Source organism: Chironomus tepperi, unplaced genomic scaffold, assembly GCF_022539635.2.
Source record: "Chironomus tepperi strain 1889 unplaced genomic scaffold, CSIRO-AGI_Ctep_v1 contig_364, whole genome shotgun sequence".
Classification (NCBI taxonomy): Eukaryota; Metazoa; Arthropoda; class Insecta; order Diptera; family Chironomidae; genus Chironomus; species Chironomus tepperi.
The window spans coordinates 4259083-4272663 of NW_027226486.1; the positions used below are offsets into that span (position 1 = coordinate 4259083).

The 13581-nt window shown below is 31.9% G+C and overlaps 1 protein-coding gene across 2 annotated transcripts in view; it reads right to left on the minus strand.

Moving 5' to 3' along the window:
- Nucleotides 1-1298: 1298 nt before the first annotated feature.
- The window catches only part of Rab3 (RAS oncogene family member Rab3), a 36700-nt gene continuing 24417 nt past the window's right edge, over nucleotides 1299-13581 (minus strand). For both annotated transcript variants that reach the window (XM_070646639.1, XM_070646638.1), the window contains exons 2-6: nucleotides 10799-11023; nucleotides 6730-6784; nucleotides 3528-3591; nucleotides 3266-3437; nucleotides 1299-2074 (exon numbers count right to left, since the gene is read on the minus strand). In XM_070646639.1, the coding sequence (XP_070502740.1) occupies nucleotides 1928-2074; nucleotides 3266-3437; nucleotides 3528-3591; nucleotides 6730-6784; nucleotides 10799-11023 (663 nt within the window). In that variant the 3' untranslated portion in view covers nucleotides 1299-1927. The remainder of the gene's footprint in view (nucleotides 2075-3265; nucleotides 3438-3527; nucleotides 3592-6729; nucleotides 6785-10798; nucleotides 11024-13581) is intronic.

The window sequence follows — 13581 nt, forward strand, 5'->3', positions numbered from 1 at the left end:
TAAAGGTAATAATTTAAATATTAACCAATAATTTGATCTAAAGAAGCAGTAATTAGCCTTCAATTCTTCTAATTTATCAATTTTCTAAGCATAAAAGCAAATTCTTTCGTCCCTAATCTTATTTTATTATCTTCAAATATCGATTTATCTTGATCTTGACTTCCTTTATGCTCCACAAGCATGAAATTGCTTTGATTTGTTTACGAAATTGAATGAAAATCATTATGAATTTAGATCAAATTCCATTTAATCAATTGTCTGGCTTACATGGAATATTAATCTCAAGATTCTCTCTGCCGAGCTTGTTCTTGTAAAATTAAATCAATTGTGGAGAAGAAAAATGCCAAAATGGCAATTACGATATTAAATTTTGGAAGCTTTCCAATATTTCATAAATCTAAGAATTTATTGCCAAACTCAATTTCGCATGTCGAGACTGTCATCTCTAGGATCAAAATCATGACTAGACTATGGTAATCTGCATCATGTATTTTATCCACCATAATTTATTTCACTACAACGATATGACTTTTTTTTTAAATGTTTAATTCCAATCTTATAAATCGCGTCTAATTAGAACTAAGGTATGTCTATGTAAATCAACCGAAAATAGAGATAAAAATACTTGGAATTGAAGAAGCTTGATGAATCAAAAAATTATTGGTAATGAGAATTCCAACAAAATTATTTATGAAATTTATGATCTCAGCTGCTTAAATGATGTGAAAATTAATTACATTCTTGCTGGATGATTTGTTGAAGGTTTTTACGCAAAAGAATTCAAATTACTTATTAGCAAAGTCATGAAGTTTCTTACTTGACCTTTTAAAGATTTTTACCCTTGAGGTAGAAAAAGTATCAAGGGAATCAAAACGGTTGCTAAGATAATCGTGATTCACCTCAATTTGCCTAATTTCGCTATCGCATCGATAATCCTTGACTTGCTATGTTGACGCGGATTTTGGAAATTTAAACAAAGATATTTGATGCGTATAGATTTTCACTCGGGGTTATCGAGTTTCAGCATCATTTAATTAAATCTTTTTTGCATACCAAATTGACCTAATGACCCAGAAACGAAATCACATCATTTGAGCGCCAGAGTTGCAGAACATGCACCTGGCATAGGCAAAAACCGTACAATTTCTTGGTAATTTGTATGGTTTTTAAGAAAAACCATACACGTCGTTAAGAAATTGTATGGTTTTTGCCGGTGACAATCTTAATGAAAACCATACAAATTATCATGAAATTGTACGGCTTTTGCGAGAAAAAACATACAAATTATCAAGAATTTGTACGGTTTTTGTCTATGCCAGATGCCTACTTGCAACTCTGACTTCAGCAGCCCCGATCGAATTTCAAAACTAATTATTTATTGAATTCACTTCCATTTTTCACCATTTTTTGTAGCTCTTACTATAATTGTGATTATTATTATTAAATGTATATGCATACCTCTTTTTTTTTTTTTTAATTCAATAATGAACAATCAATGGAATTTTTCCTGTCACCATCCTGTCGTTAAATGCCTAATTCGATTCATCATCTGAATATTATGTGTATGTGACTGTATATATTTATAAATGATTCAACATTTTTTTTTTGTCCTTTTCTTTCTATATTCCGTCTTTTTTCTTTTTATGGATCAATCAAAAAGGGAAGGAAGAAGGAAATTTCATATTGAAGAAAAACTCGGTTAAATTTTGTTGTATTTTTTATATGAAAAATATAAGAATAAAAATGAAAAAAAAGACGAGGGGATAGGAGGGGGAAAAAAACGATGTCCATAATTTTTACAGGACACAAAGTTTCTTTTTTTTTGTTCTATATAATAAATCTTTCTGAGAGATGAGAAAGCTTTCTTGTTTAATCTTCTTCTTAATAAACATCTTTTATATTATTTTTTTATTCAGTGTGGAGGAGCTTAGCAATTGCAATTTGCATTAGGTGTCCCCTGAGGCTGATCTGTCAAGCGTTGTCCTTTCGGTGCGCCACCGACCATTGCTGGATCCGAATCCAAACTCTCTGACATTTTGTCACATATTATGTCTACTAGGCGCTCGAATACATTCTGAAATTATGGAAATTAATGAAAATATTAATGATCAAAGTCCAGTTAAGGATGATAATAATTAAGCTTAATGGATTAATTGAGTCTGTGCTAATTGAAATTCACTGACATTCCAAAAAGGTGGAATGTCTTTAAAATTGTCGTATAGCAATTAAGAGCACTTTGATTACGTATAATGGATGAACTGAACTGAACTGATTTATTAAGTCAATCATTCAGCAAGTTTGTGATTCTTTTTAATGAACTTTATGTAATTTTTGACCTTATTTTTATTTTTATAGCTTCAGATTTTCTTTTACATCAAGTAAAAATTGTGAAAAACTTTGTCGAAATGAGGACTAATTAGCAATTAAAAGTGAGCATTTATTGACAAAGTTAATTAAGGTAGTTAAGGCTTCTTGGAAGTTTGTTGAGATATTTTTCTTTGGTTGTTTAGGAGGGGGTAAAAAGGAAGCTGGGTGATCTGTCCGAGTAGTGACTATCATAGTGTCGCTCGACATGACCATCATAATGTCGCTCGACCTGAATATCATAGTGTCGCTCGGCATGACCATCATAGTGTTGCTCGACATGACTATCATATTGTCACTCGACCTGAATATCATAGTGTCGCTCGGCATGACCATCATAGTGTTGCTCGACATGACTATCATAGTGTCGCTCGGCTTGACTATCATAGTATCGCTCAACATGACTACCATAGTATCGCTCGACATGACTATCGTAGTGTCGCTCGACACGACTATCATAATGTCGCTCGACCTGACTATCAGAGTGTCGCTCGACATGACTATCATAATGTCACTCGACATGACCATCATACTGTCGCTCGACCTGAATATCATAGTGTCGCTCGGCATGACCATCATAGTGTTGCTCGACATGACTATCATAGTGTCGCTCGGCTTGACTATCAAAGTATCGCTCAACATGACTACCATAGTATCGCTCGACATGACTATCGTAGTGTCGCTCGACATGACTATCATAGCATCGCTCGAAATGACTATCATAATGTCGCTCGGCATGACTATCATAGTGTCGCTCGACCTGACTATCATAATTTCGCTCGGCTTGAATATCATAGTATCGCTCGATCTGACTACCATAGAGCTAAGCTCATTCAAAACTCACCATAATGCTTCCACAATCTCAATTTCCAAATTAACATCAATTTTCCCAACACCTTACCTTAACATTGATATTCTCCTTAGCGGAAGTCTCGAAAAACTCAACTCCCAATTGATCAGCTAGTTGCTTGCCTCGCTCAAATGATATTACACGCTCATCTTCCATATCACACTTATTTCCAACCAATATCACTTGTGCATTATCCCATGAATATGTTTTTATTTGAGTAATCCTAAAAACAAAATGGATGAAAAATAGAAAAATATTCGGATTGGCATTTTAATGCTCATGAAATTATAATTTTCTTATGCTCTCAATTTACCAATCTTGAACTGAATTGAAGCTCTCCTCGTTCGTGATGTCATACATGAGAATGAAGCCCATTGCTGTTTTGAAAAAAAAATATTGTGAAAATAAATAGAAAATGAAATTATTTATAAATTGACTTAAATTATTATATTGTAGACTGTAGAGACAATCGAATGACGTTTTGTTGATGTTGACGGAGACGTGAATAAATTATTAAGAATATTTTGTGAATGTTTTTTAGGTTTGATAAAAATTGAAGAATTTTTCATTGTTTATTGAGTTATAAAATGGTTGGTTTCTGTTCTGATAGTGAAATCAAAACAGTTTTAATTAAATTTAAATAAATTAATATCAATTTACAAAGCTTTAAGGCTTGAAATCGATGTTTACTGTTTCATTTTTGAAGAAAACTAGATAAATACAAATAAAATGGAACAACAACATTGAAAGGGGTAATCAACTACACAGTTGCTCAGATAATTCAAATTCTAAATGACCGTTATTTCAATAATATTCCATTTATAGCCTTAAATGACTGAATTGCTTAGTACTGCCTCAATTCTTTGATGTCTAGACTTCCGCAGATGTCAACAAATTTGAATTCCTAACTCAACCCAGCTTATCAGCAACATTTGCTTCTATTGATCAACAAAGAGTCTAAACGAACACAAACTTTTGTTTCCAAAATTTGTCTCTTGACACTTTTTGAACCATTTGATCGAGTAATTACCATCCGTAAATTGATAAAATGAAATTGACATTAATTGACATATTTGTTTGTCGTCACGTAATGTTGGTCATGTCTATTCAAATGGAAATTTTAATAATCATCACCAATTTTGTGGGGAAAAAAAGGAATCGAAAAAGTTTTCTTTCGCAAAACAAGACCCAAAAAAATTAACTCCAACAATTGTCAAGCGGAAGTTATCAAACATCTTTTCATCCGTCTAATTTTGATGAATTTGTTGACACAAAAAAAAGAGCTCTTCGATCTGCGGATAAATAAGTAATTACATTTCAATGCACCATAGAAACCTCATGAAACGAAAAATAGAGGCTAATGAGATGTAACATGATCGTAGTCGAAAATTGAATGAAACCCAATAACATTGTGGGCAGCATGATGAAACTCTTTAAGTTTAGAACAGTGGTGGGTAACTTGTGTGGCGTGACACACTAGTGTGATCATGAAGCGACAGAAACAGTATGTCATGTGTGATTTTGCTCAAGGATTATGACCAAAGTGTGCCATGAAAAATAAAATGTTGCACACCCCTGATTTAGATAATGCTAGCGTAATTGAAAGGAATAGAATTGAATGGAACAACATTTGATATGAATCAAAACATAATAATGGGTCACATTAGGTGTAATAATAGGGATCGAATTACTTGTGTTGAATATGATGAGTAAATTATGATATCGGTTTATTGAATGGTGGGTGGATGGATGTACATATGCTCCCGGGCAACTAAGAGTTCTCGATGTCGTGACTGAGACTGTCCAGAAAAATGGTTCAAAATCAGCCGTCACAATGCTGTCAGAGCAACGTCATATCTCGCCGTTGATGCGACGATGTAACAGTGGACTAGCAAAGATCTTGTCGTTATGTTGCTCAGGTCGATTTTTGAAAAGTTGAGCAAATCAAACTTTAAAGACTAATGAAGTTGAAATATTAATATTCCAAAACCTTTTTAAGGTACACAACCTAATTTAAAGAATTTTACATTAGCAAACATCCAAAAGCAGCTTTGTTCATTAATTTTTCATTTTATTCAACTTAAATATTCCGAAATAAAGTTCATTCAAGCTAAAGAACTGCCGAAAAATTGTCGCTTTAAGCAACAATCAGATAAAAATTACAATTTTCATCATCCAAAATCGTCCTTTTTTTGGTAATCACAACAAAGCACTTCTCATAAATTCGTAACATTATGGACTAACAAAATGAGAATATAATCTAAGCTTTAAGATATTCTCACTGATAACAGACGAAAAAGGCAAGGTAATTTTTCAATTTTTGTCTTACTACACAATGGAGAATTTAAGGGAAAGAAACATATTTGCATACATAAAATATGAAGGAAGGAAGGTCAAATGAGAAAAGATTTTTTTTTAAAGATTTTTACTGAGATCCATGAATAATTTAAGGATCAGTGAATAAATTTACAATAACAAAGTGATGACAATGTGACTTTAAATGTTTTATTATCCGATGAGTTTTGGGATCAGTTTTGAGGTTATCCCGAACAGCACAATGTGTTTAGTAGGGCAGCAATACGTCGACGTATTCAGATGGTAAGACACTACGACACCATGCTACCTTAACGACACACTAATGAAATGTTGTTCAAACTTTTTTGTGTCATGACACATCTTCGGAATATGCTACAATCTAAACTGCATACGACATGTGGTTTCTTGTCATTTTTGGCGACATAATGGTGTGTGGCACACAGTTTGAGCACATTGTGCTGCTCGGATTTCAGTTATTCGAAGATTGAAATTTGCAACTTGTCTCATTCAACTGTTGCTACAACATCACCATGTGAAATTAAGTGTCTTGGTTTGGTGCTCTGTCTTGGCTACGTGGTAGCAACATGGAACGTGTGCCAATCGGGTTGAATTTCAAAATTAATCGGCCTGTTTCACTAAAGTGGATTATCCTCGATTTCGGATTATCCACTTCAGTTTTTTGGAAAAATTTCCAACATTTTAAGAGTTTTTAAATATATGCTACGTGAAACTTGTACAGTACACATAAACCTATATTTTCGTATAATTAGAATTTTGAGTTCTCAATTTTTGGCAAATTTATCGCAATCATTCCGGTAAATCTACTAGATTTGACTGAAAAATTGAACAATTAATACATTTTAAAGACCATCAAATTTCAAAATATATCGAATTGTCACGGCTGGGTCACATTGTTATAAACTAAAAACGAACATATTGCAACTCTTAAATTTCTTGAGATATTTCCAAAAAATTGAAGTGGATAATCCGAAATCGAGGATAATCCACTTTAGTGAAACAGGCCGAATGATATAATAACTTAAAATTTTGGATTCTAAAGAAGACTGTGTATCAAAATTTAACTTTTTCCATCTAGTTCCATTCTCCCTCGATGATTGCTGCTCCAAAAAAACTTTCAAACATCAACGATTCGATTGCCTGAAGTAACATTTAATTATTTAAAACATAGAAGAACTCACCTCCTCGATAATAGGCTGTTGTTATCGTTCTGTATCTCTCCTGGCCGGCAGTATCCTAAATAAAATACAAGAAAAATATACAAATATTATGAAGAAATACAAAAATTGTCAAAATCAACATAAAGTGGATGAGCAAGAATCTTTTATAGGAAAAGTTTGATTAAATTACTATCGAGCTAAAGTGTTTTATGTGATCTAAGGAGGCAACGATGAGAGAATAAAAAGAAGATATTGAATATAAAAATGGCAAAAAAATAATGAACAACATGAAAAAGGAATCGAATGAGTTGGAAAAAAAATTATTTTTGGAATGGGAAAATTGCGACGTTTGCTGAGGAATTTGTTATTGCTGTATTGAAATGCGATTCTTTTTTGATTGCCTATTTTCAATATAATTGGAGGATTGAATTTAGAAAAATGATTTGTTTACACAGTCACTTGAGACTTTTGTTGACTTAGTTTGAGCTTGATTTTTGGATTTTAGCAAGCTAATTGATTGGAAACTATTAAAAAAGTGTGAGCAAAGATGTAAATACTCAACTCAACTAGTAGAAACTGAGCAATCAATGAAAATTTGCAGAAACATGTTTTCTATCTAAAGAAATTATTTTGAAAAAATTGGCGATAAAATTCAAATTTCTATTTAACGGTTTTCAGCTGTACTTCATGTAAATTTCGATTATTTTTAGCCAATGGTGGCGGATAGAAAAGTCAACGTTACAACAAATATTTTTTGAAAAGAAACTTGTTACAAATTTACATCAAAAATTTTTGATTTTAAAATATTTTTGACCGTTATTTTGAAGGAAAATAATTTCAGTTATTTTGTGACCCGAATTAATTTCTTTTATGAATTTGACGACAGTGATGACTAAATAAACAGTTCTATTTCGATTGCAACTATTACAATTAGAAAAACAGCATTGATTTAATATTTTTATTTCATTAAAAAACGGTTTTTAAAAATTCAAACATTTTGTTCTATAAATTTAGTACTTGAGTTCTACATTTGTTCTAAGTATAAGGCCCTTAGTTCTAAGTATAAGGCCCTAAAATTTTCTCTCCGCCACCATTGGATTTTTAGAATGCCTACCCAGCAGTCATTACAATTCAGACAAAATGTTAAGTTAATATTCAATCCAAGAACATGCATAGAAAAGAAAATGTTCATCCTTCAACAAAAGGCTCAAAAAAATTGCTGAAAAAAGAACAGCAAACATTTTCAAATATCGGATGATATCCCCGAGGCACTTTGAAAAATCATGAAATTCAGCTCCTGCTTCTTCTAAAAAAAGAAAAATTCAAAAATGATTTCTTTTTCTTTTTTTATTCATTTTTGTTCCAGTTATGTATGTCTGCATATGAAAATTTGCTTAAAATTATCTCTCGTACGTTTTCTTTGTGGTTACCCTACTGTCAAATTTTATTCCATTTCATCTTATCATTCTCATTTTGTATTCCATATATTTCACGCAGGAGGGGAGAAAATTCCTTTTTTATTCGAAATAATGCGTTAAAAAGCTTTACAAAAATTTTTCACACTCGAGGAAAAAAGGCATTCATCATGTAGAGGAGTGGTGGGAAACCTGTGTTGCATGCCAGCGCCACGACACATTAGTGTGCCACACCTGTGTCACGATACACTAGTATGTCACACCACTACTACGACACCCTAGGTTGTCGCGACACATTAGTGTGCCACACCAATGTCACGACACACGAGTGTGCAACGACAGTTCAAGGACACACTGGTGTGCCACGACACACTAGTCTGTCATCATTTTTGGAATTGCCATGAACCGTATGATATGTGACGTGGCGTAAAGAAGGTTGTCCACCACTGATATAGATTATGAAATACGTATACAGGAGACATTCCAGGCAAGTCTACATGGAGCGCGTCAAGGGTAAATTCACATTAATTTTTATTACACTCATGTTAACCTACTGCCACTGACTCTGATCATAATTTTTATTTTACTTAGTTCCCATTCTATTGTTTGTAATTTACTTTTGACATGAACACAAAAAATTTTCACTTTTTTTCGTCCCTTTTTTTATTACATTTAAAAGTGAATGAGTTTATGCATGATAATTATAGTTTGTGGTATGACGCTTTTGTATTGTTGCACATATACGATAGAGTGTGATTTAGGTAAATGTGTCACTAGAAGCAAAAACAATTAAATGAAGTTATAGAACTGTAAATGGAAAGTTTTAATGAATAATAACATGATCTGCTAATAATAGATTTTGAGCTGGATATGGATGTTGTATGCAGGAGAAGAGATTTGAACTCAATTTAAAATTAGAAAGTTGATGAACTCTAGTAACCTTTTCATTAGAATCATTACAAGTCTGATTGTTGAATTTGTGATTGTAAATGTTGACTTGTGTGGGCTGCAAATTGGAACTGATTTGATCAACGCGTGGGCTGCAATAAATTTACTGTTCTGAGTGCTGATCAACTTCAAATTTGCAGGATTTAAATAGATTAACACTTGAGCAAAATCACACTTTTAATTCGAAATTGTTCAAATTGTTTACAATTTGTACTAAAGTTTTAGAAATTTCATAATTCAAAAACTAAAAAACCGTTAAAGTTCAATTCACTTTTAAAAAAGAAGCATATAATTCATTTAAAATTCAAAATCGATTTTCTATTTTATCTATTTAAAGGACAAATTTTTCTTTTTGTATCCATAATAATTATGTATATCTGAATCACCGATATCCATCATCTCAAATCTTGAAATCAATCCATTAATCAAAATCTTCATTTTAATCACAAGTTACTCATTGAAAGTCTATAATTTTGTCTAGCAGACTAAAATCTTTAGGTGACATAAAAAATATCAGACAGAGAATTGCTGACTAGAACTTCCGACGACAAATATTTTTAGTTGGCTACATTATATTGTCATATGGACTTAAAGCATATTATTTTCTGCATTTTATGAAAATTACAATGTTGTGTCTAATGCATTAGACAGACCACATCCATATATAAATAAGAAGGCGACAATTTTTTCAATTTAATTTGTGGAAAATTTATGGTTTTGAGGTTATGCATTTGTTTACATTAAAGTTGCATTTAGATTCTGAGATTTGGTTGAATATTGTAACTTACAGCTGCCAAATGTCGATAAAAGTTCAACAATTTTCCATTAAAGATAAGAATAGTTCCTTAAATTCCTTGAATTGAAAGAACACCAATAAGGATGTGCTACATTAAGGCATCCTCCTTAGAGTCAAGTGACTATTTCCTTTTAAAGAATGTCTTGTAAACCGACGTTTTGAAGACGAAAGGGTAAGAATTGAAGCTTTTTGTAAGCTTTGAAGAAAAAAGGTACGCAAAGAGAATTTCAATAGCCTTTGAGATATCCAAAAATGAGCATTTTAGATTGAAATTCTCTTGAATATGCTATATATTATTTTTGGCATGTAAATAATGCTAAAAGCTAGGTCTATGTAAAGATGAGCTTTTATGAGCAATTTTTTTCGTTAAAAAAAGCTTTTAAGAAAGTTCAAAATTCAAATATTTGTTTACATTTTGAATTTCTTTATGTTTTACAAAATTCAACATTCCTGGACGTAATTGCTTGTCATATTATTGATCTTTTGTTAGTAAACAGTCTAAAGTTATGTTATGAACTTGTTAAATGTCCAGAAACTACTTTAATTTGCATTTTATTGAATAAAACAGTCAAATCACTAGGAATGACCTTAGGAATGATCGATAATAGAAGTTCTTCTGAATATTAAAGTTCCCATGGCTATCTAGCTTTTGTCTGCAGTAAAATCATTTAATAAAATTGTCACAATACCCAGCAAACGTATCGTAAATGGATCAATATGAATATAACTCAATAAGATAAATGATGAAAATTATAAAAGTCAATAAATTTCCTGTTCCCTCATACATAAAATGAAGAAGATACTTTATCCTCATAAATCAAACTTTTCATATGTACATTGAGCTCGATATATGTATACATTGATAAAAATATATTGGGTTACATAAGAGCTTATAAAGTAAACAAAAGTACAAAAATTGTTCATTACTCACCCATATTTGAAGTTTCACTCGCTTATCATGTCGAAAGACTGTTTTCACTTTAAAATCAATACCAACAGTTGAGACGAATGCGGACGTAAATGAATCATCCGCATAACGAAATAGGAAACTAGTTTTACCAACACTTGAATTACCAATGATTAACAATTTAAACATATAATCAAAATTCTGATCTGTAGCATCTTTTTGCCATTTTGGATCACCGCCGCCAGCCATCTGTAATAAATGATAATTATGATGATTAATAATGGATTATTTGATGATGATGACGAGAACAAAGAAAACTTGAAGATGGGTTTGAATTTCAATTTGAGGATTAGAGAAATTGATGGATTATTAAGTATAAATACATAATATTGATCTGATATGCGACATCAAAAATTCAGATGATGCTAATTTTTAAGATCCCATAAAAAAAAATCGATGATTATCCCCAAAAATTACACATCATGTGTTTTCCACCCAAATGAGGTTTGCATATGATTCCATTTTCATAGTAAGCAGTTGATAAGATCTAGTTATATACATATACTCAAATGATGCTATTCAAAATCACCCCTCTGTTGATAACTGAGAAGAGTTCTTAATATTAAAAAGCACTTTGGATTATTTGAAGAAAAAGGAGGATGTTTGTATAAAATGTTCTATAAAGAGGCGCTAATGGAGTTTTTTGAGCACATCACTCGATCATATTTTTAGCATGAATTGCTTAAAAAAGGGTGCATTAGAAGATATGAACGAATTTGTCTGTTGGAAGAGCTTTTAAAAAGCTTAAAAATCCGAATGTTTGTTTACAATTTTTGTTCTTCAAAATTCAGCCTTTCTGAACATAGTTGCTTGTCATATTATTGATCTTTTGTTAGTTTACAGCTTAAAGTTATGAACTCAATATGTTATGAGCTTGTAAAATGTCTAAAAAGTACTTAAATTTGCATTTCACAAACTTAAACAATGATTTTTCAGATTCCTCATTTCAAATGTATTCAAAACCGTTAAATCTCCAGGGTTATTCCATAAAATTGCAATTCTAATATTCATCTATTTATCTAACAAAGTCTGCTTCAAATCCACCTACATATTTTACAAAAATTACTCAGAAATGTTGTTTAAACACAACTCCTACGATTTTCACATTCATTATTTAAAGAATTTTGAATGAAGCAAGTCAGAAAATTTATTCATTCCATGAGTATTCACGGATATTCCCACGTGATGTTCAATATGAAAATTAGGAGAAAATATTTATTCTGATGTCGTCTACCCACAGCAACAGCTAATTTGTTGATGCTTGTGTAACCTTGCAGACATGTGCATGAGAGAATTTTGCCTACAGATAATTTTGTGTCTGTAGAGTTAGAGACTTGATAAATATCATGTAGAAAAACGGATTTTATCAATTTAAATTGTAACGAACTTTATGAATTCAAATTTCATTGCTGGTAGTTTGATAGTTGAACACCCCTTTTGTTGTCATTTCAATTTAAATTAAGAATTGTGCAAATTTTAGTGATTAAGTTGGATTAAAACTGATTAAGCTATCAAATACTGAATTGTTATGCAAAATAAAAGTTTCTAAAGGTAAGTAAATGCACATTTTCATCAATTTCAAGTGCTTTAACCAAATTAAAAATAAAAGTTTCTCAACTTTCCACAAAGCCTTCATTCCTTAATGAAAAGCAAACATCGCCATACTTCAATCCATTGAGTAAATCGTTTCATACTTCCAATGTAAATCTCTTGAAATATGAGAAATACACAGATAAGTGTTATGAATATTGAAGCCATATTTTAGATTCATATCTTGTCACTTTAAGTCTATACTTGTGTATTCTTATCCCACCAACATCAGCCATATAACCACCATAAATGCAACACTTTAGATATCACAAATAAATCACACAGCCTTAACACATTCTTGTGTACATTCACTTCCATTGTTTGTATAAAAGTGAGCTTGATGGAGAAGTGTTTTTAGACTCTGTCGAGCATGAATGATTCCTTCGTTTTTTATGTGAGCGTTTAAAAATGTAATTTCTTATTCCTTGATTGATGGCGATAAAGATAATAAAGATGTGTCTGTGATAAGGAACCGAGCTTAGAAAACACGTGTCATATTCTTATCCCATGGCGAATATTGAGACAATTGGTGTAGCCAGGATGATTTTGACAACAACAAGATAATTCTTGCCTTCATTTCCTTTTGACCCAGGGCAATATTAATGACGTTATGCTTGTAATGTAAATAAATAATATATTTGAGAGCGTTTTTATAATGAAAAGTGGTTCTCGGAAATTCATCATACTGTTGCGTAATTTAAAAAGGTCTTTTTTTCTCCATCCAACAAAAACTTTTGATAAATTGTTTAAGGAACCGAGAAATTTAATGAGAATAAATTTGAAGATGTGGGTGTCTTATGAGAGAGAAATTTGTTTAATATTTTTGGCATCTTTGAATTTCAAATGAGGTTCTCTTCGGATATTGAAGCATAAAGCACTTATTGATTGCATAGAGATATGTTTGTATCTGGGGTTGTTCACACAGGGGGTAGTCATTGATTATGTAACGCGGATAATCGATTTTTGAATTACTTCTTCCTCTTGTTCCCGTGCTCCTCTTGCCCACCGTCCTCATCTCATCCTCAGTCCTCATCTCATCCTCAGTCCTCATCTCATCCTCAGTCCTCATCTCATCCTCAGTCCTCATCTCATCCTCAGTCCTCATCTCATCCTCAGTCCTCATCTCTCAGTCCTCATCTCTCAGTCCTCATCCATCC